The sequence below is a fragment of the Mauremys reevesii genome, linkage group 9 (assembly GCF_016161935.1).
Source record: "Mauremys reevesii isolate NIE-2019 linkage group 9, ASM1616193v1, whole genome shotgun sequence".
Lineage (NCBI taxonomy): Eukaryota > Metazoa > Chordata > Testudines > Geoemydidae > Mauremys > Mauremys reevesii.
Genome location: NC_052631.1, coordinates 47,646,650 through 47,668,827, shown reverse-complemented (window position 1 = coordinate 47,668,827; position 22,178 = coordinate 47,646,650). Strand labels below are relative to the sequence as shown.

General features: G+C 44.3%; 1 protein-coding gene across 5 annotated transcripts in view; it reads left to right on the top strand.

Annotated features, from left to right (window-relative positions):
- The window catches only part of GIGYF2 (GRB10 interacting GYF protein 2), a 169,142-nt gene extending 147,848 nt beyond the window's left edge, over nucleotides 1-21,294 (top strand). For 4 of the 5 annotated variants that reach the window (XM_039487793.1, XM_039487790.1, XM_039487794.1 and 1 more), the window contains 6 exons: nucleotides 3,138-3,338; nucleotides 3,493-3,698; nucleotides 4,049-4,203; nucleotides 13,577-13,734; nucleotides 14,343-14,490; nucleotides 19,545-21,294. In XM_039487793.1, coding sequence (XP_039343727.1) covers nucleotides 3,138-3,338; nucleotides 3,493-3,698; nucleotides 4,049-4,203; nucleotides 13,577-13,734; nucleotides 14,343-14,490; nucleotides 19,545-19,612 — 936 coding nt within the window. In that variant the 3' untranslated portion in view covers nucleotides 19,613-21,294. Of the gene's footprint in view, nucleotides 1-3,137; nucleotides 3,339-3,492; nucleotides 3,699-4,048; nucleotides 4,204-13,576; nucleotides 13,735-14,342; nucleotides 14,491-19,544 lie in introns of those variants that run through there. The other variant, XR_005584535.1, reaches the window with a different exon arrangement.
- The last annotated feature ends 884 nt before the right edge of the window (nucleotides 21,295-22,178 follow it).

Below are 22,178 nucleotides of genomic sequence, written 5' to 3'. Positions count from 1 at the left end.
GCTGCTGGCCTGGGGTTCCATTCACCTAGGCTGGCAGCGGGCTGAGCGGGGCCGGGACCCCAGGGCTCAGCCTGCTGCCGGTCTGGGGTCCGGCCCTGTCCACATAGAGTGGGTACCTACTTTCTCCCTGGTTCTGGGCCATTCTCTTCCCCTGTCTCTGCACTGAGCTGAGGGTGGGAGTGCACTGAGCACAGGGCTGGGGGTAAAGGAGCAGGCTGGGGGTTGGGGTTCAGGGTCTGGCCAGGAGCTAGAATGAGGGAGGGGGCTCAGGGTTGGGGGAGGAGGTTTGGGTGTGGAGCGCTTACCTGGGCAGCTCCTGTTTGGTGCAGGGGTGTGTGTGTGTGTGTGTGCGCACGAGATCCCATTTGGTGCTCAGGGTGGGGATGTGGGGGCAGTGTAGGAGTCAGGGCAGGGTGTGTGTGAGGAGGATGCTGGAGTCAGGGCAGACGGCTGAGGGCATGTGCGGGGGGTGCCGGAGTCTGGGCTTGGGGTGTGGGTGCTGGGTATGTGTGGGGACTGCAGGAGTCTGGGCTGGGGGCGTGTGAGGGGGTGCAGGAGTCAGGGCATGGGGTGTGGGGGCTGGGTATATGTGGGAGGTGCCAGTCAGGGCTGGGGTCAGGGGGGGGGGTGCAGGGGACTAGGGTGTGAGGGGGGGTGCAGGGGTCAGGGCAGGGGGATGGGCTGGGATTGGGGCGGGGGGGGGTGCTCTCAGTCCCCTGCCCTGAGCGGCTCATGGCAGGAGGCTGGAGGGATACGCCCTGATTCCACCCCCCTTCCGCAAGGCCCCGCTTCTGCCTCTTCTCCTTCCTGGTCTGAGCAGCAAGGGCGCTGGGGCTCCTCTTCTCCTCTTCCTCACAAGGGCCATCGGCGGCAGGGAGGGAGAGGAGGCGGGGCATGACGGAGCACTCTGGGAGAAGAGGCGGGGGAGGGGGAAACTTGGCTGCCAGTGGAGCCTGCCCTACAGCAGCAGCCGGCAGGACCAAGCTTGCTTCTGCCACTGCCAGAGAGAGTGATAGGCGGGGGGCAGAGAAGAGCAGGCTGGGCCGGGCAGGATTTTTAATGGCACGCTGCTGCCTGCCGGGGTCCCGGCTGTCGGCCCCGCTCAGCCCACTGCCAGGATTTGGCAGCAGGCTGAGCGGGGCCAGCGGCAGCCACAGTATGCCATTAAAAATCGACTCATGTGCTGTCGTGCTAAATCAACTGCCAATCAATCTCCTATGGACTCCAGTACTCCACCGGAACAAGAAGCATAAGGTAAGTCTGATATCGGGCTTTCCTATATGGACAGTTGGCGCACAGCAACCTGGGCTGTAAAAGTATAGCACTCTAGCCTGCTACGTGCTAACTGGCTGTGTGGACGGTGCTACTGCACACTAAGTTCCGTAGTGCACTTGACTTACTGCTGTTTCTAAGAGTAGTAGGTCAAAGTGCATTACGGAACTTTTAGTGCATGATAGCACAGTCCATGCAGACAGTGCATGACCGGCTAGAACACTAGATTTACAACCAGCTTGCCATGCAGTAACTCCATATAGACAAGTCCACAGTTTCTTAAATGTTTACCTTTTAGATTTTATCTAGTAATAAAATTATACCTACGATACTGTATCAAATAAACTGATCTCTATTACAATTTATAGGCATAAAGCATATAACATAGCTTCCTCTTTACTTGTTTTGTCTATTTCACAGCTTAGCAAGTTAACCATTGTAGTTACTCATCCTGTGTGAAACACAAACAATCTATCTCTGCTGTTCTCAATCAGGGGTCCAAAGCCCCCTGGGGTGGCCTCAAGCAGGTTTCAGGGGGTCTGCCAAGTAGGGTCGGCATTAGACTCCCTGGGGCCCAGGACAGAAAGCCAAAGCCCCTCTGCCCTGAGTACCACCACCACCCGGGGCCAAAACCTGAGCAGCTTAGTTTCACAGGGCTCCCTGTGGTGTGGGGTCCTGGGCAACTGCCCTGCTTGCTACCCCCTAATGCCGGCCCTGGCTTTTATATGTAGAAAAACAATTGTGGCACAGGTGGGCCGTGGAGTTTTTACAGCATGTTACAGGGGGCTCAGAAAGAAAAAGGTTGAGAACTCCATATCTATCTGACATGCTTTAAAGGCTGAGGCCTACATTGTGACAAAGATTCTGGCTTATGTGTGGACGTATATAACATTACTTTTGTTAATAAGTGCCAAATTTTCTGTATCATCACTGCAGTAGTATTACTTTAAAGATTCAGTATTTTTACTGATACTCTTTTATAATATTTGACTGTCTTTTTCATATTTGACATTCTTAGATATATCTTTGGATCATTTTACCCTCCAAAAGCAAAGCCCCATTATTTCTTAACTCTGGGAAAGAAAATTATTTGCCTTCAACTATTGTATTCAACCACATTTACCCTTCTATTTTCATAACAGGAAGATTTTTGTGGTCTTTAACTTTTTGTTCAAAAAGGGGAATTTTGATTAGGGTGACCAGACAGCAAGTGTGAAAAATTGTGACAGGGGGTGGGGGGTAGTAGGAGCCTATATAAGAAAAAGACCCAAAAATCGGGACTTCCTCTATAAAATTGGGACATCTGGTCACTCTAATTTTGATATTTGCGGTAAACCATATTTAATCAGGGGGTATGAGTAGATTATGCATTAAAGTGGCTTAATGGCTCAGAAATATGGGAAGCAAAGTTCTGTTTTAACTTAAAGAAACAGATAAAATGCTACCATCCTAAAATTTTAATTATTTTTTTTTAAAAGCAAGAAAAATGAAAAATGGTGATGTCAGTTTAATTTTCACACTCTGCTTCCTGGTCATGTGCAATAGCAGCATAGCAAAGGGCGGGGGAGCGTGAGTATGGTTTCCAGAGTTTAGAGCAACAAGAAATGGAGGGACTGACTGCCTGGGTCATAATGTTGAGGTAGATTTAGACACTGTCATGGGCTAATGACACTTTCCATTCAGTAGTCATAATTAAACATACTTTTCTTATAGAAACAAATAGAGAAGTTTAAAGGCATAAAAACAGTGCTGCCCATGTCGACAAAAAAACAAACTGAAATCAGTAAGGATCTGCAAACCAGGATCCCCAGTAGTTATCTTCAGAGAGTCAAAACAGGCATGTTGTTTCTTTTTGTATGCAACAGCAAAGACGTCAGCAGCGTGAACTGATGAAAGCCCTCCAGCAGCAGCAGCAGCAACAGCAGCAACAAAAAATGTCAGGTTGGGGTAATGTCACCAAGCCAACAGGCGCTACCAAATCTCTCTTGGAAATACAGCAGGAAGAGGCGAGGCAGATGCAGAAGCAGCAGCAGCAACAGCAGCCGAACAGAGTCCGCAGTACTACGGTGCATATCTTATTTACCTAACCAGTACATGGAGAATTGTTACTTGCATTCTTCCCCTCTCATCACACTCCATTTCGGTTTTCTGAGACATTGATGCTGTTCCTCCCGATCTGATGCTAATAACCAGGGTGTCGTTTCTGTTTTGTTTCAACAGCATTCTAACCTGCACAGCAGCATTGGGAATTCAGTGTGGGGCTCTCTAAACACTAATCCCACCAGCCAGTGGGCATCTGATCTAGTCACCAGCATCTGGAGCAATTCTGACACTAAAAACTCAAATATGGGGTTCTGGGATGATGCAGTGAAGGAAGTGGGGCCTCGTAACTCAACCAATAAAAACAAGAGCAATGCCAGCCTCAGGTAGGAATCAGGGAAGAAGTTTGTTTTTGGCAAAGGACTGCCAGTCTTGCACTGATCTTTTAACCAACTATAGCTTCATCACCTCTGGTTCTTGAAAATTCTGTACCGCTGTCTTAAAATAGTGTTTAGCAACAAACAGCTTATAGGCCATCCACAGAGTCCCAATTTCTTTGACTTTTTTTTTTTTTCCACATCCACTAGGAAAATAAGTTGATTCTTAAACGTTACTGGCCCTCTGTAAATCCATGGGCTTTTGTAGGCTGTGTAATGTAACTTAGATAATATTGTCTAAGTAAATAGATGGCTGTTTCAGGCATAGTATGTGATATTTACAATTTCTTTGTGTTAAGTAAATCTATAGGAATTACGAGCAGACAGAACAAGAAGGTGGAAGAAGAGGAGAAGCTGCTGAAGTTGTTCCAAGGGGTTAATAAAGCCCAGGATGGATTCACTCAGTGGTGTGAACAGATGCTACGTGCACTCAACACAGCGAACAACTTGGATGGTAAGAAGTGGGAAAGAATGAATGTTATACTTTGTAACAGTATATGAAGAACAACATCACATTTGCACACATGGAATTCTGTGGATAGTGACTGCATTTTTACCAAGGTGCTATTTGGCTCATTCAGCAAGAGGGCATAATTAGCTGTGAAGTGGCATTGCTATAAACCGCACTGCATTGTCTTCCCTCTTCGGGTGAAATATTGCAGGTAGAATGGAACTGGGACTAATTCCAGACTCTCCCACTCTCACCCATACAGATGGTTCCTTTTGGATGGAGGTGGCAGGTTACAGATGAATGAGAATTTAGCCTAGTTCTAAATACATGCAATATAATTAACATTGTAACGGTCTCTCTAAAGCATTTTTGGGATACAGTTTGAATGAACTATGTATGCTCTGCTATGATGCTTCAGTCAATAAAATTGAATTGATTGCGGCATAAGAGCAGAGGATGGTTTATGGTCCATTTGAGCTGGGGGTTCACTGAGCTTCTGATATTAACTGCTGCAAAATCAGTTAAATTAGGCACTGCGAGTCATGAGGCAATGGTTCATTTGCCCTTGGTTGTACACCTACTTGCACATCACAGTGGGGTGAGAGGGGCCTGTCTCCCTTTCTGTAGGTAAAATAGTAGAATATCTTCAACACTATGTTCTTCGAGTGCTTGCTCATGTCCATTCCACGTTAGGCGTGCGTGTGCTGCATGCACTGTTGATGGAGATTTTTCCCTCAGTGGTATCTGTCGGGCCAGCACTTGTGCCCTCTGGTGCTGCATGCTTATGCGCCAATATAAGGGGCACTGCCAGCCACACACCCTCTCAGTTCCTTCTTACCACCTGTGATGGTTGCTGGAACATCTTGCTGAAACAAGAGGAGGTGTTTTCAATGTTTTCTTCTCTTTAGCTTAGTTTATTAGTCTTAGTATAGTATTAGTGTAAACAGTACTAGTATAGAAAGTTAGTCCTCCTTTAATGTAGAGGGGCTCCCTTGGACCCTGGGCTCAGGCATGCCCCGATCCCTGGGCTTCAAACCTTGTGCCTCCTGTGGCAAGTCTATGCTGGTGAGAGACCCACACTCCAGTTGTCTGAAGTGTCTGGGAGAGGCTCAGGTACAAGAGCACTGTCAGATCTGTCAGGACTTTAAGCTTGGTATGAAGAAAGAGAAGCGAGACTGAGGGCTATCCTAATGGAAGTTGCTCTTAGACCAGCATTAGAGCCAACCCACTCGGATTCAGCACCAAGAATTTCCACTTCAGTGTGAAGCGCCCCTCCAGCACCACACGTTTCTCAGCACCATTCTCCATCTCTGGTGGTGAGGAAAAAGACGAGAGAGGACACTCCCCAGTGCTGAAGAAAGGCAAACATGGGGAAAGCAGTAGAGTGCACCTGCATAGGGCCACTCCTCCACCCCCGGACCCATGGTGGCACAGTTGACTCTGCCCTGAGGGCCCTTGAGTTCAGTGCAGGACCGCCTGCTGATGCCAGGAAGTCATTGTGGCTCCAGTGTGATCACAGTGCCTTCTACCTTGGAGGCCTTTGCAGCCGCTAGAGACTTCTCTCTCCTGATATCACCAACACTGATGGGACAACCACTGGCTCCAATGAACAGGAGAGAACATGGTGCTCCGAGCTCTTTCCCAGCACCTGGGCCCTAGGTACCTTCCAGAGGCAAGCCGGCCCTTCTTTCTTATGCAAGGTCATCCCTGGTCTGGCAATGGTTCCCAGACCCTCAGCACCAAAAGGCAGAAGCAAGGTTCCCCATGGTCACGTCAGGAGGACTCATTTTTGGAGTCTGCAGTGGAGCCCTATGCCCATCCCAAGAGCTGCAGCCGGTACCCATTCTGCATTCCATTAGACCTGGGTATGGGTCACCCACTGGCACCTGGTCAGGAGGATAGTGGCCAATACAGTGGACATTCTGGAACCCCTGAAGGATTCCCTCAGTACTGGGACCATCGTCCACCAGTCCTACTTGGTTGCATCTTAGAGGTGGGCTCCTGCACCGCTCCATTCGCCACCATACCCTGACTCCAGTACCGAGCCCAGTACTAACACACAAGATGTGGGCCCAATGGAGGTAATAGGGGCAGAAGACGAGGTGGAACTCCCTCTCTGGTACAGGTCTCTTCGTCCTCCTCCCCAGATGAGTCCACTTTGAAGCCAAGTGGCTCGCTGCATAAAGCTCTATGGGCTGAAGGAGTCAAAGGCTGCCCTCAAGTCCCTGGGCCTCTATGCTCCAGCTCTTTCGAGGAAGCATTTCAGGCCTCACCAACCGGCTCGTTTCTCGGTGCCACTGCCACGATGGAACCTGTTCAGGAGAAGGAGAAAGGGTTCCAATTGTCATCAACCACTTCCATCCACCGCAACCTCACTACCGGGATCTCAGGGAGACTCCAGAGGCCCCAAATAGAACTTTTGAAGGTGTTCTGAGGGCGCTATACCAGTTTCCCTCATCGGATCCTGTCCCCTTGTTTCAGAGTAGCAGCCGTGTTAGTCTGTATCTGCAAAAAAAACAGGAGTACTTGTGGCACCTTAAAGACTAACAAATTTATTTAAGCATGAGCTTTCGTGAGCTACAGCTCACTTCTTCGGATGCATAGAATGGAACACACAGACAGGGGATATTTATACATACAGAGAACATGAAAAGGTGGAAGTATGCATACCAACAGGCAGAGTCTACTCAATTGAGATGAGCTATCGTTAGCAGGAGGAAAAAAACTTTTTGAAGTGATAATTAAGATGGCCCATAGAAGGTGTGAGGCTCACCTTCTATGGGCCATCTTAATTATCACTTCAAAAAGTTTTTTTCCTCCTGCTAACGATAGCTCATCTCAATTGAGTAGACTCTGCCTGTTGGTATGCATACTTCCACCTTTTCATGTTCTCTGTATGTATAAATATCCCCTGTCTGTGTGTTCCATTCTATGCATCCGAAGAAGTGAGCTGTAGCTCACGAAAGCTCATGCTTAAATAAATTTGTTAGTCTTTAAGGTGCCACAAGTACTCCTGTCCCCTTGTTGTTTTCAGACTGGCTTTCGCACTTCGGCCTGGTGTAGTTTTTCATCGTATTGGACTGCTGGGTTCTAAGTACAGTGGTGGACTGTTATACCCTTCTGTTTTCCTCCACCCTTCCCTCCCATCCCTGTCCCTTTCCAGGGACGCTTCTTACAAGCAACTTCTAGCCCAAGAGGTGCAAGCCCTCCTACGGGTGGGGGCTGTGGAGGAGATGCCTTTAGAATTTGAGAGGAGAAGGAGTTTTATTCCCAATGTTTCCTAATCCCAAAGGGCCAGGATGGTCTTCGTCGCATCCTGGACCCACGCCACCTCAACTTATCTCAAGGAATTGAGATTCCACATGGTCTCTCTGGCCTCCATCGTTCCCTCCCTGGATCCAGGGGACTGGTACGCCGCCCTTGACTTGAAGGACGCCTGTTTTCACATTTCCATCTTCCAAGGCCACAGAAGATTCCTCAGCATTATAGTAAACCAGACCCGTTACCAATTCACCACCATCACCTTTGTTCTTTCTGCAGCCCCCCTGGGTTTTTACGGAATGCATGACGGTGGTTGCAGCCTTCCTCAGAAGGCAAGGAGTCTAATTCTACCCATACCTAGACAACTAACTGACTGAAGGGTCATTCATGTGCTCAAGTAAAGACCAGCATCAGCCTGGTCCAAGCCACCTTCCAAGCGTTGGGTCTGTTGATAAACAAGTCGACTCATCCCAGTACAGAGAATAGATTTTATCGGGGCAGTACTAGACTTGACCCATGCCAGCGCCTTCCTTCCAGAGGTCCATTTCCAGACAATGTCAGATCTGGCATACCCCGTCACAACAGCCTGGGTTTGCCTCAAACTTGTGAAACACGCGGCTGCATGCACTTACTTGGTACGGCATGCAAGGCTGCATCTCCAACCCCTGCAGACATGGTTTGCTTCAGTGCATTCACCAAACAGACAACACTTGGACTTGATGCTTACTGTTCCAGCCCAATCTTCATCTCCCTTGACTGGTGGAAGGACCCTCAGTCAGCAACGGCAGGTGTTCCCTTTGTCATCCCCCAGCCCTCAGTGTCCCTTGATTCAGTCATTTCTGATCTAGGATGGGGAGCCCACCTCAATTGCCTCGGGACAGAGGGCCTGTGGTCCCAGGAAGAGGTTTCCCTACACATAAACATCAGGGAGCTCAAAATGGTACGCTTAGCTTGCCAAATGTTTCTTCCACAGATCATGGGTAAATTAATAAAAGTATTTACCGACAACACAGCAGCCATCAACAAGCCGGGAGGAGCATGCTTTTCGGCCTTTGTCAGGACTTTATAGGACTTCTGCTTGAAGAGCTCCACCTCAAGGCTTCCCATCTTCCAGGAGCCCAGAACGCCTTGGCAGATCACCTCAGTAGATCTTTCTCCTCCAACCACAAGCGGTGCCTTCACCCAGAGGTCACCAGGTTCATCTTCCAAAGGTGGGGGTCTTTGAAGTCCTGACCCTTACATCAGAACCATTGTACACAGTGTTCTTCAAGGGCAAGGTTCAGCTGTGGCCACAACCAGCCTTCCTTCCAAGGGTGGTTTCGCAGTTTCATAGCAACCAAGCCATTTTCCTGCCAGTTTCTTCCCAAAACTGCACAGGAATTTGGAAGAGTGGTGGATTCATTCATTGGATGACAATGCAGGCAGAAGCCCAGCAGCAGAGTGGGGGCTATCCAGTTTATTGCACTGAGTGTTGCATGTATGATTACCTGCCCTGTGGGCGGGTGGCGTATGTGTGCAGTCGGTGCAAGGAGCTCCTGGCCCTCAGAGACCATGTATGGACTTTGGAGGCCAGGGTGGCGGAACTGGAGGAGCTAAGAGAGGCAGAGAGGTATGTTGATGAGGCTTTCCGGGACACTGTAGAATTGTTCCACCTCCGCTCAGACAGCCCCTGCGCTGTTGAGGAGGAAGAACAGCCCAGGGAAGCAGAGCAGTCAATGGGAGCAGAGGGAAACCTTCCCGTAGTTGGGACCCTCCTTCCAGATGGTGCTGGGGTTGCCTTTTGCACTGAGGTTACCTCTCTGGGGGAGGGAACTCCAGTTTCTAGGAACCGGCAGGTGTTAGTAATGGGAGATTCGATTATTAGAAACGTAAATAGCTGGGTTTGTGATGACCAGGAGAACCGTTGGGGACTTGCCTGCCTGGTGCGAAGGTTGCGGATCTCTCGAGGCATCTAGACAGACTTATGTGTAGTGCTGGGGAGGAGCCAGTGGTCGTGGTACATGTAGGTACCAATGACATAGGGAAGGGTAGGAGAGATGTCCTGGAAGCCAAATTTAGGCTGCTAGGGAAGAGACTGAAATCCAGGACCTCTATGGTGGCATTCTCAGAAATGCTCCCAGTTCCACGTGCAGGACCAGGTAGGCAGGCAGAGCTTCAGTCTCAATGCATGGATGAGACGATGGTGTAGAGAGGAGGGGTTCACGTTCATTAGGAACTGGGGAAACTTTTGGGATGGGGGGAGCCTATACAGGAGAGATGGGCTCCACCTAAACCAAAGTGGAACCAGACTGCTGGCACTAAACATTAAAAAGGTTGTAGAGCAGTTTTTAAACTAGGAGATGGGGGAAAGCCGACTGCTGCAGAGGAGCATGTGGATCGGACACAGACTTCTCTTAGAGGAGAGTCTGATGATAGAGAATCTCCAGGTTATAATCAGGAGCAGAGGACGGAAGAGGATAATGTAAGGGCCGGATCAGATGATAAACAGTCACATAAAAAAGAATCTGGCACATCAGAAAAGGGCAGACAGATAAACAGGGACATGTTTTTAAAGTGCTTGTACACAAATGCTAGAAGTCTAAATAATGAGATGGGTGAACTAGAGTGCCTTGTGATAAAGGAGGATATTGATATAATAGGCATCACAGAAACCTGGTGGACTGAGAGCAATCAATGGGACACAATCATTCTGGGGTACAAAATATATCGGAAGGACAGAACAGGTCGTGCAGGGGTATAGGAGTGGCACTATATGTGAAAGAAAATGTAGATTCAAATGAAGTAAAAATCTTAAGCGAATCCACATGTTCCATAGAATCTCTATGGATAGAAATTTCATGCTCTAGTAAAAATATAACATTAGGGATCTATTATCGACCACCTGACCAGGACAGTAATAGTGATGATGAAATGCTAAGGGAAATTAGAGAGGCTATCAAATTAAGAACCCAATAATAGTAGGGGATTTCAATTATCCGCATATTGACTGGGAACATTTCACTTCAGGATGAAATGCAGAGATAAAATTTCTCGATACTGTAAATGACTGCTTCATGGAGCAGCTGGTACGGGAACCCACCAGGGGAGAGGCATCTCTAGATTTAATCCTGAGTGGAGCGCAGGAGCTGGTCCAAGAGGTAACTATAGCAGGACCGCTTGGAAATAGTGACCATAATACAATAGCATTCAACATCCCTGTGGTGGGAAGAACACCTCAACAGCCCAACAGTGTGGCATTTAATTTCAAAAGGGGGAACTATACAAAAATGAGGGGGTTAGTTAAACAAAAGTTAAAAGGTACAGTGACTAAAGTGAAATCCCTGCAAGCTGCATGGGTCCTTTTTAAAGACACCATAATAGATGCCCAACTTCAATGTATACCCCCAAATTAAGAAACACAGTAAAAGAACTAAAAAAGAGCCACCGTGGCTTAACAACCATGTAAAAGAAGCAGTGAGAGATAAAGACTTCCTTTAAAAAGTGGAAGTCAAATCCTAGTGAGGCAAATAGAAAGGAGCACAAACACTGCCAACTTAAGTGCAAGAGTATAATAAGAAAAGCCAAAGAGGAGTTTGAAGAACGGCTAGCCAAAAACTCCAAAGGTAATAACAAAATGTTTTTTAAGTACATCAGAAGCAGGAAGCCTGCTAAACAACCAGTGGGGCCCCTTGACGATGAAAATACAAAAGGAGCGCTTAAAGACGATAAAGTTATTGCAGAGAAACTAAATGGATTCTTTGCTTCAGTCTTCACGGCTGAGGATGTTAGGGAGATTCCCAAACCTGAGCTGGCTTTTGTAGGTGACAAATCTGAGGAACTGTCACAGATTAAAGTGTCACTAGAGGAGGTTTTGGAATTAATTGATAAACTCAACATTAACAAGTCACCGGGACCAGATGGCATTCACCCAAGAGTTCTGAAAGAACTCAAATGTGAAATTGCGGAACTATTAACTAAGGTTTGTAACCTGTCCTTTAAATCGGCTTCGGTACCCAATGACTGGAAGTTAGCTAATGTAACGCCAATATTTAAAAAGGGCTCTAGAGGTGATCCTGGCAATTACAGACCGGTAAGTCTAACGTCGGTACCGGGCAAATTAGTTGAAACAATAGTTAAGAATAAAATTCAGACACACAGAAAAACATAAACTGTTGAGCAATAGTCAACATGGTTTCTGTAAAGGGAAATCGTGTCTTACTAATCTATTAGAGTTCTTTGAAGGGGTCAACAAACATGTGGACAAGGGGGATCCGGTGGACATAGTGTACTTAGATTTCCAGAAAGCCTTTGACAAGGTCCCTCACCAAAGGCTCTTACGTAAATTAAGCTGTCATGAGATAAAAGGGAAGGTCCTTTCATGGATTGAGAACTGGTTAAAAGACAGGGAACAAAGGGTAGGAATTAATGGTAAATTCTCAGAATGGAGAGGGGTAACTAGTGGTGGTCCCCAAGGGTCAGTCCTAGGACCAGTCCTATTCCATTTATTCATAAATGATCTGGAGAAAGAGGTAAACAGTGAGGTGGCAAAGTTTGCAGATGATACTAAACTACTCAAGATAGTTAAGATCAAAGCCAGATTGTGAAGAACTTCAAAAAGATCTCACAAAACTAAGTGATTGGGCAACAAAATGGCAAATGAAATTTAATGTGGATAAATGTAAAGTAATGCACATTGGAAAAAATAACCCCAACTATTCATACAATATGATGGGGGCTAATTTAGCTACAACGAGTCAGGAAAAAGATCTTGGAGTCATCGTGGATAGTTCTCTGAAGATGTCCTCTCAGTGTGCAGAGGCGGTCAAAAAAGCAAACAGGATGTTAGGAATCATTAAAAAGGGGATAGAGAATAAGACTGAGAATATATTATTGCCCTTATATAAATCCATGGTACGCCCACATCTCGAATACTGTGTACAGATGTGGTCTCCTCACCTCAAAAAAGCTACTCTAGCACTAGAAAAGGTTCAGAAAAGGGCAACTAAAATCATTAGGGGTTTGGAGAGGGTCCCATACGAGGAAAGATTAAAGAGGCTAGGACTCTTCAGCTTTGAAAAGAGAAGACTAAAGGGTGATATGATAGAGGTAGATAAAATCATGAGTGATGTTGAGAAAGTGGATAAGGAAAAGTTATTTACTTATTCCCATAATACAAGGACTAGGGGGTCACCAAATGAAATTAATAGGCAGCAGGTTTAAAACAAATAAAAGGAAGTTCTTCTTCACGCAGCACACAGTCAACTTGTGAAACTCCTTACCTGAGGATGTTCTGAAGGCTAGGACTATAACAATGTTTAAAAGGGAACTGGATAAATTCATGGTGGCTAAGTCCATAAATGGCTATTAGCCAGAATGGGTAAGAATGGTGTCCCTAGCCTCTGTTCGTCAGAGGATGGAGATGGATGGCAGGAGAGAGATCACTTGATCATTGCCTGTTAGGTTCACTCCCTCTGGGGCACCTGGCATTGGCCACTGTCGGTAGACAGATACTGGGCTAGATGGACCTTTGGTCTGACCCGGTACGGCCGTTCTTATGTTCTTATGGATGTCAGGCATGCCCTAGCCCTCTACATTGGGAGGACTAAGCTGTTCTGTAGATCTACGCAACTCTTCGTGGCTATAGCAGAGAGGATGAAAGGCCTGCTGGTTTCAGCCCAGAGAATCTCATCCTGGATAGTATCCTGCATTCAGGTGTACTACGAGGAGGTGGACCCACTCTCTGTCAGAGTTAGCTGGTGAGAAGGAACTGAGAGGATGTGGGACTGGCCCCTTATACCAGCACATAAGCGCACGACACCAGAGGCACTAGAGCCAGCCCAACGTATACCACCAAGGGAAAAATCTTATGGGTGTGTGTGCGGTATGCACCGTTGCCAAAAGTAAAATGGATATGAGCGACATATCTTGAAGAACAACTGTTACGGAAAGGTTAGTAACAGTTTTTTGCTGGGGCTATATTATGGGGAATTTAACAGGAGAGGCTGTTTACAATGGTTGCTAGTTTGACAAAGAAAATTGAATAAAGAATACAAAGTTTGTTTGCTTTTTGCACGCACACACTCCTGCATCAACACACGTCTCTCTCATGGTCCATCTTCTTCCCCTCGTATTGCAGTTCCCACGTTTGTTTCTTTCCTGAAGGAAGTGGAGTCCCCATACGAGGTCCATGATTACATCAGAGCCTACCTTGGAGATACCCCTGAGGCTAAGGAATTTGCCAAGCAGTTTCTAGAGCGCCGTGCCAAACAAAAAGCCAGTCAGCAGCAGCAGCAGGTACATATTTTCTTGACCTTTGCTTTGGAGGAGGATCTTGAAGTACATTGATAGTATTTCTGGAGAGGGTAGCAAAGGTTTAGTGACAGTCTGCATCTCTGTATATAGCTCTTTGTGGTGAAGGGAGTAGATTATCTAGAACGGGGGGAGGAAACATATTTTGGGTATTACTGTGGAATTGTACAGAATCTATCTGAGCTCTTGTGTAAATAACTTTATAGGGAGATAATTTTATGGTGCAGGATTAGTTTTAGGAAAAAGGTAAATTTACTGGATAAATTAATGGATATTCTACTATCCATGTCATATGGAAAGTGACTTAGGGTGACCAGATGTCCCCATATTTAGGCATTTGTCCCACATCCCGACCAGAGTTTGGTCGGGACGTAATTTGTCCCGATATTTCGCAGCACTCGTTTTTGGTTTTGGTTTTTTTGCGCTCCGCCGGCGACACCGCCCTCTCCCCCCCCCCAGCACCCCCACCCCAATGTGTCCGGATATTTTCTTCCTCTCATCTGGTCACCCTAAAGTGACTTGATGTCATCTGTGTACTTCCAGTGAACAGGCAACATTTAATTCTAACTTGTAATCTAGAATTTTTGTTCCAGGATTCAGTGTGGGGGATGAACCATAGCGCACTGCATTCCGTCTTTCAGACCAATCAGAGCAACAACCAGCAATCCAACTTTGAAGCTGTGCAGAGTAGCAAGAAAAAAAAGAAACAGAAAATGGTTCGAGCAGATCCCAGTTTGTTAGGTGAGTTTTGGTACTTGAAAACTAGGCTTTTCCTCTAAGTGGCTTATTTGGGATAGAGGCCATAATTTCTGTTCCATCTCCAAAGTCCTTTTTGGGTCTTTCAGAAGTCCTAGACATTCATACATTAAATATATGCAAGAAAGATGGAGGAAGCTCCTTTAGAGTAGTCTGTATTTTAAAATTATTTATAACAAATTCATTGCATTTTTGAAGGCTGCTTTGAGACTGCCAGTCCAATACTCCTATCACTGCCACAGGTGATGCAGGGCGTATGGTGTACAATATATATAATACAATTATATGCTTCTGAGATAGTTTAAGGAGGTACCTATGTTCATGCTTGTTTTATCACTTCACCTAAACAGAGGCAGAAAAACAAGATGGGGGGGCCTTTTAGACAGGTACATCTGTGGTGGTTTTATCAGGAGTCAGTATGATGAGCAAGGCATAATCCTGAACGTGTTCCCCCTCTGGATTTCAACAGATTGAAAGAGCCAATTTAGCAGATTAAAAAAACTTATTTTTATAGAAAAGGCAAAAATATCTGTTTGGAATTCATTCTTCCTGTAATTTATGGTCTTGAGGTAATTTGTTGGTTGATCGCTTAAATGTCAAGCTTGACTCGATTCTGAAATTACTTACCTTGAAAATAGGTTGGAAGAATCTAAGAAAAGCCGTGTGGAGATAGGAAGAAAAGACTTCTGGCTGTGGAAGTAGAGAACAAATAAATTTACATGGGTATTTTTCATTAAGGGTAAACTGTTAAAATGAAAAATTGAGGTTCTGTACGATTTTAGCTAAGTATCAGATATACACATTGGGCGTCTCTTTGATATGTGAAGAGGAGGAGCTGATTCTCCTTTATTGTTTTTTAAATTAATTATAATTTGGTCCTCTACTTTAGATATCCTGGATCTTTAAGGATATTAAAAGAAGGGTTAATAAGTCTTCAGCTAAATTCAGCCTTTTTCTGATGTTATAGTAAATATAATCATGATAGAGAACAAATACTGCAGTTTGGGAAAATATAGAAGCATCTTGCATAATAAAAATTACATTCCCTGACATTTCAAAAGCTACCCATAAGAACCTGTTCTTTCTTAAGACAGAATTTACGGCATTGGTTTTCTGCTTCCATTTTTTAACTTTCCATACCTAGATTTAATTAAAGATTAAAAATGAATATTTATGACAGGAAGGCCTCTGACATCTCAGATTAAATGAAAATCACTCTGATAATTTTGCAGTGGTTCAGGATGTTGATCTAACTGCCCCCTTAGGGTTTTTGGAAGGAATTCAGTAGTGCCTATTTAATGTAGCTTTTTTACATATTAAGCCAATTTAACTATTAGATGGGGATATTATAAAATTAAATCTTTTCTGTTCCTTAGGCTTCAGAAAGATCCGTATCTTTTTAGACAAAATGTAAATGATGGATTGGTAATACTGATGTTCGGAGAAATACTTTGACATTTGATTTTTTGCAAATGATATTCTGTGAAAGCACAAATAAATTTTAAAAAGAAATTAGCAAAGCTGGTAACCTGTTAAGGATCACAGACATTGTTTGAGTTCAGGATTTGGCATCAGGAACTTCAGAATTCTAATCCTGGATCTGATACTGAATCCTTCTGTGGTCTTGACTTTTGCCTCAGCTTCTCTTTGTAGATGGGGAAGATTCTTACTTTACCACAGCAGGATTGCTGTGAAGATGTCTCTAAAGTGCTTTGAAGCGAAAAGCATTAAATAAGTGCTGAGTTGTAATATTAGAAAAGGTGAGAAAGCAGGCGTCTCTGCAGTACTGGTATGGGATAAACATACCCAGGTCTGTGCGATGATAAAATGGGAACTAAAATTCCACCTTCATATAACTCCTTCAGTCAGCTCTTCCGTTCATATCTACTGTCTCCATGACTAGGGGCTCGGTCTGACACTGCACTCTCTCATCTCCTATGTCTGTAAACCAACTTATATAGCCTATATACCATCACTTTCATAAGACTATCGCTTCACCTACCAGAACTCTTACTCCTGTTATCTTCTCTTGACTGCTGTAATTTCTCCTTTAATGTCTCCCACAATTACAGCTCTTCAAAATCTGAAGCCTCATCTCATTTCTGTCTCCATGTTTGAAACAGCTTCATTGTCTGTGCCTAAGTGACTCTAATTTACTTCTCTGTGACCTGTAATTCCTTGTATTTTCTGTCCTGAAGCCATGAAATAATGAAACCCCCTCCCTGTTTCCCCTTGATCATTTTCCCTGAGACTTGGTCTTTTTACCCTTCTGTATACCTTCTTCACCACAGCCAGGGATTCTATCCTGTTTGCTTGGTTACTGTAACTACTCTGCATACATCATTCATACATATAGATTGTGGTCTGCAACAAGGTAATTGTTGATACTTTTGATGAATGAGGTCTGCACAAACATGCATGTGTTTCCCTAGACCCACCCATTTCACACATTTGAATCTCTTAACAGGATAGAGTTCATGAATCGAAGAGTGGGAGTTTCACAATTCCCCTAATTGTCTTGTTTAAAAGGGTCATGTAGCTGGCAGAATCTTTTCTAATCGTGTTCTTTTTATAAACCTCTCATCTCTAGCCAATGGTCAGTCATCTTGTTCTGAATTGCCTGCTTTCATAAATAAAAATGGGGAGAAATATTTCAAAAGCTGCATTGTGGTTTAGCCACATAACTTCCATTAACTTCAATGATTTTGCTGCTACCTTGTAACTTAAAGGATGTTATTCACTAATACTTTCGATCAGATGCTGCTTGTTAGAGAGCTTTCCCTTCACTTCCCTGGTTCTTGTCACGCAGACATCAAGCAGCAAAAGACCAGAAGTCCAAAGTGCAGACAGTGCAATGTTTATTGGGGTTAATTTCCAAGCAAGAATATTCTGAAGCCCTTCACACCAGTCAGGCGTATCTCTATATGTCGATAGTCTGTTCCCCAGTGTTCCGATCCCAGCTCTGATGCCACAGAGAATTTATCCCGTGTCCTCTTTCTCAACTCTGACGCCGCTTAAGTGATAAAAATACACCTAAGTTCTTAAAGTATAGGTAGGCCTTTACAGGCAGCCCTGAATATCTATATTCTAACACTGCTACTTTATTATTTTTAAAAATAAAGATGAACATATCCATCCATATTACACATTGGAAGAGATTTTAATACGTTTTAAACAGCTCCCTGAAAACAGTACTATTAAAATCAGCATCCTTATCCACTAGATTGCACATATTGTTTTTGGCAAAATAAGTATTTTCATATTAAGAGGTCATACAGCACATTTTTATATGAAAACTGCAAACATTAATTCAAACTCTACCTCTGCATGCCCTTTGCTTCCTTCCCCAGACCTGAAGAAGAACTCTGTGTAGCTCAAAAACTTTTACCTTCCACCAACAGAAGCAGGTCCAATAAAGATATTATCTCTTCCTGTCTGTCTACATGCATGTCAAATGTATCTGATATGGTTACTTAATTGAATGGTTAAAGTCTACTGATGTATCAGTGATATTAAATTGAGAGAGAGAATTTTAAATAAAATTAGTTGTTACAGAGCTTAAATGTACACAGCCTTTTATTAAAAGTACTTTTTCAACTAGAAAACATTTTTTCAAATTACAGGAATTAATATACCCCCAGAGGGAGCCCACTTGGCTTAGTAAATACTGTAAACATAGGCAATTTTAAAACAATTTTTAAAAACTGGATACAACATGCAGCAAATTAAATTGCATAGCTATCTCGTATTAAGCTCTCTGAATACATATACTGTCTAAAGAAAATAAAGCATGGTTCCTTGTATGTAGCTTCTTCACACAAAAAAATAGCAAAACAATTGTCCAACTCTTGGTGTTCAAATGAGATTTGTACAAAAACTGACAAGTTACAAAGTTCAGAATGGATGTGACAATGCCTTTGTGTCCTTATCCAAATCATTCTTCTACAGATACTGGCTTTCCATTGGATTTCTAACATTGATGTGCATTCTTTCCCTCTCAGCTTTCTTTAATGCATCTGATTTTCAGCATTAATATGATTTAAAACTTGGGGGTTATTTTTAAGTGTATATTGGATTTCCTGAATAATAGTTAATGGATGAATAGCATGTAGGGATTGAAAATAGCACAAACATTTATGGTGCTTTTAATCCTAAATTTATGCCTATTGATACATCTGCATGCTGTCTCCATCAGGCTTCTAGTTGTAAAATCGGTTTTAAACTGGAAGCTGATACCACTTCAGACTGAAAGTTCATCCCATCTTCAGAAGCTAAGCAGGGATGAGCCCGGTCAGTCCTTGGATGTTAGATCTTTGCACCAGCCAACCCTGCTTCCTGTACCACCTAAATACTAGACTGAAGAACATCTTAGAAATACTACTGTATTGTGCTTTAAGCATTCTTTCTTCTGAGACAGTATTACCCATGGTGTGGAGGCACAGTGATGCTGAAGGTGCCATCTTTTGAGAGACTCAGGACCAAGCTGTTAATGATTCATCACTAAAGATCCTATGGCACTTTGTCCAAGTCTATGCATGGCAACCCTGGTGTCTTTGTCAAATTGCAGTTTGGCTAGTTACAGTCTGCCTTAGGCCTGGTCTACACTGGGGAGAGGGCGGGGGGGTTCGAACTAAGGTACGCAAGTTCAGCTACGCGAATAGCGTAGTTGAACTCGAAGTACCTTAGTTCGAACTACTTACCCGTCCTCACGGCACGGGATCGAAGTCCGCGGCTCCCCCGTCGATTCTGCCACCGCCGTTCGCGGTGGTGGAGTTCCGGAGTCGACGGGAGCGCGTTCGGAGTTCGATATATCGCGTCTAGATGAGACGCGATATATTGAACTCCGAGAAGTCGATCGCTACCCGCCGACCCGGGCGGGTAGTATGGACGTACCCTTAGTGAATTTCTCCCACAGTTTAATTAGGCATCTAGTCTCCACTTCCTCCTTTAAGCAGCTGTAGCATATAATAAATAAAACTGATTATATCATACTTAGACATGCACATCCAGACTAAAACATTGCTTCTTTTGTTTTACAGGATTTTCAGTGAATGCCTCATCAGAGCGGCTCAATATGGGAGAAATAGAGACTTTGGAAGACTACTGATCTTGTGCAGATTGACCGGCTTTTCCTGTGTCTGTTAACCATGGATTCTCCACCTTTGGACACAGTACTTTCTCCAACTTGCATTTTTCTTCGCCTTGCAGTGACTTACAGAATCAATCATCTCAGGCTGCTTCTTCTAGCCCCAACAAAATCTTTCTGCCGCAGGTTGCGCAGTCATTGTCGTCTCTGTCAGCCTATAGACATATGGACTTTGCTCTGTCTCCTAGGTGGGTGGGAGATAGGATCCATTCCCAAAACAGTTGACTGCAGGCAGCAAGCGTTCACTGTGCTGTCATTTCTTCTGCTGACTTATCTGGAAAGTCTACTGGGATTCTGCAAATGGTATCTTCCTTTCCCCGGTCATGCTTATCACATCCAACTTGTGCAATCATGGAGAGAGTTTGTGGTTAACAGAGATTGGTCAAAACCAAAATGCCACACAGATACTGACTTCAGTGCTCCATCAGGACAAGAGATGCTCTCCAAATCCAGGAGTTGCAATCATAAGCTAACTTTAGAACTGGCAACAGCAGGAGAGGGTGGTGGTGGGCGGAGTTTAACTTGGATTGGTTTGATATTGCACACCCCCTGCCAGCCCCTCTCAGCACATTAATTTTGGAGGGAAAGCTTGAGTCTGTCTTCATTAGGTAGTGATGATAGTTGCTGGAGTTCTCCCGCCAGCAACCTCCAGCCTTCCTGGACAAATGGGAATGTATAATGGGGGCGGGGGAGGGTGTATTTCTTCTGTTCAGGTTGAAATTACTTCCTTAAATATTACCTTCATAGGGATAGGACCAGTTTATTGGAGGCCCTTCTGCTGTGAATTTGTCTCGTTTAAGAGACAGCTAAAGTCTTGGGTGGGGAAGGACTTTACTTTCCAAACAAGTGTCCCCCACAGTCTCAGCTGGGTTCCAATGGCAGTGATTCAGTTTTGTGTTCCAATAGCATGCAAGTTAAAGGGCAGAGACTGTCCTCTTCATAATGGAATGAGATTAAAAGAGAACCTGCCTGTAGGCAGCATCTGAATTCCTATAACCATGGAGAGGGGGAAAGTGAGCTGTGAGGCAATGGCACTGATTCCCTTCTACAACTTCAATTACTGAACATCCCTTCACTTCCAATCCATAATAATTAAATATTTATGTAATCCCAGCTTTCCCTGCAGAAGTTTAAAAAAAACCCCAAAACTGCAAAATGCACTTAATTTGCGCCCCTCTCCCCTCCCCCCCAATCCCACCTCCCATTCCTAGAGGGCTGCAGTGTGCCTGTGGGGGGGAGAGGCTGCTGTTTGGGTGGAGTGTGTAAAGGTGTCTGTCTGTCTTTCTGTCATCACTGCCTGAAGAAGGCTGCTTGAGTTGCTCCAGAGCAGTTTGGCTTTGGGTTTTATTTCATTTGATTTATTCATTTTTGGGGGGGTAATCTTCCCCTCTTCCTCCTCCCCACCCCAAACATGTACAGTAACTATACAGAGACTGCTGCAGACTTGTATATAGTTTTTGGATCTAATAACACGGAGAGACTTGGAACTGTTCCAAATCTGGTCTCCCTGTCTCCTTTGCTTTGTAAAGTCATAAAGGGGTGGAAGAGGGGTAGTTAAAATGTTTACAGAACTTTAAACTCCCTCTGAACTTTTGCCAGTGTGCGGGGGAGAAAAAAGAGAAATAAAACCTGGTTGTATTATATCTAAGAGCGCATTTTCTACTTTTGTCTAAAATGATTTTTGAGATTATTCCTGGTGCTAAAAAAGACCTGAATCTTGACCTTCATCACAGTTTTCATCAAGAAACATCAAGCAAATACACAGGATGTGGAACAACAGCTGCTGCTTTATTCCTGTTCTTCTAAGGAACGTTGGTGGTTTTTCTACTTGATAATTTTAGAGTTCAAAATAAACATCAGTAAGATGAGACACAAAATCTTCATAGTCACCTTGTTTACGGAGGAAAGATCAACCCTTGGCTAGTTTTCTGTTATGAATTTCAAACACACAAAGTATCTGAGTTAAACCAGCAAGCACCCTCCCAGCCCAGTTATCTTTACTGAAGAAGGGAGAGGTTTACCCCGAACACTTCAGGTTGGGGGAAGGGCTCTCTGAGGGCATTTTGTACATTTACCATTTTTAGATAAAATCATGCTTTTATTTCCCCAAATCCTAATACTAGCTGTCATTTGCTGCTGCTTGTATTTTGGTGAGGAAAATCCTGCTAAAGTTTGAGGACATGTTGGGGAGGTAATTGGTCCATTATTCTTCACATGTTTAAAAACAAGGATTATATTGATGTTACTTTTGTTTCCTACTTACGTCCAGGCTTGCTCCCACCTCACCCCCGATGTGTTTAAGCTCAAAATGACCTTAGTTTAAAATATGCTGTCTGGTTGAGGGTATCTTGAAGTCATTTTTTTTTTTTGTACATAATTCTTAAATATTGCAAATTAGCCACTGTGCATGTGACCTGTTCACGAATGCTACCCTGTTCCCTTTTCCAGTAGCATTTAATTTACAAAAGGTAATTCTGAAGCTGTGATTTTGCAAGAACATAAGAATATATGTGAAGCCACATTAATT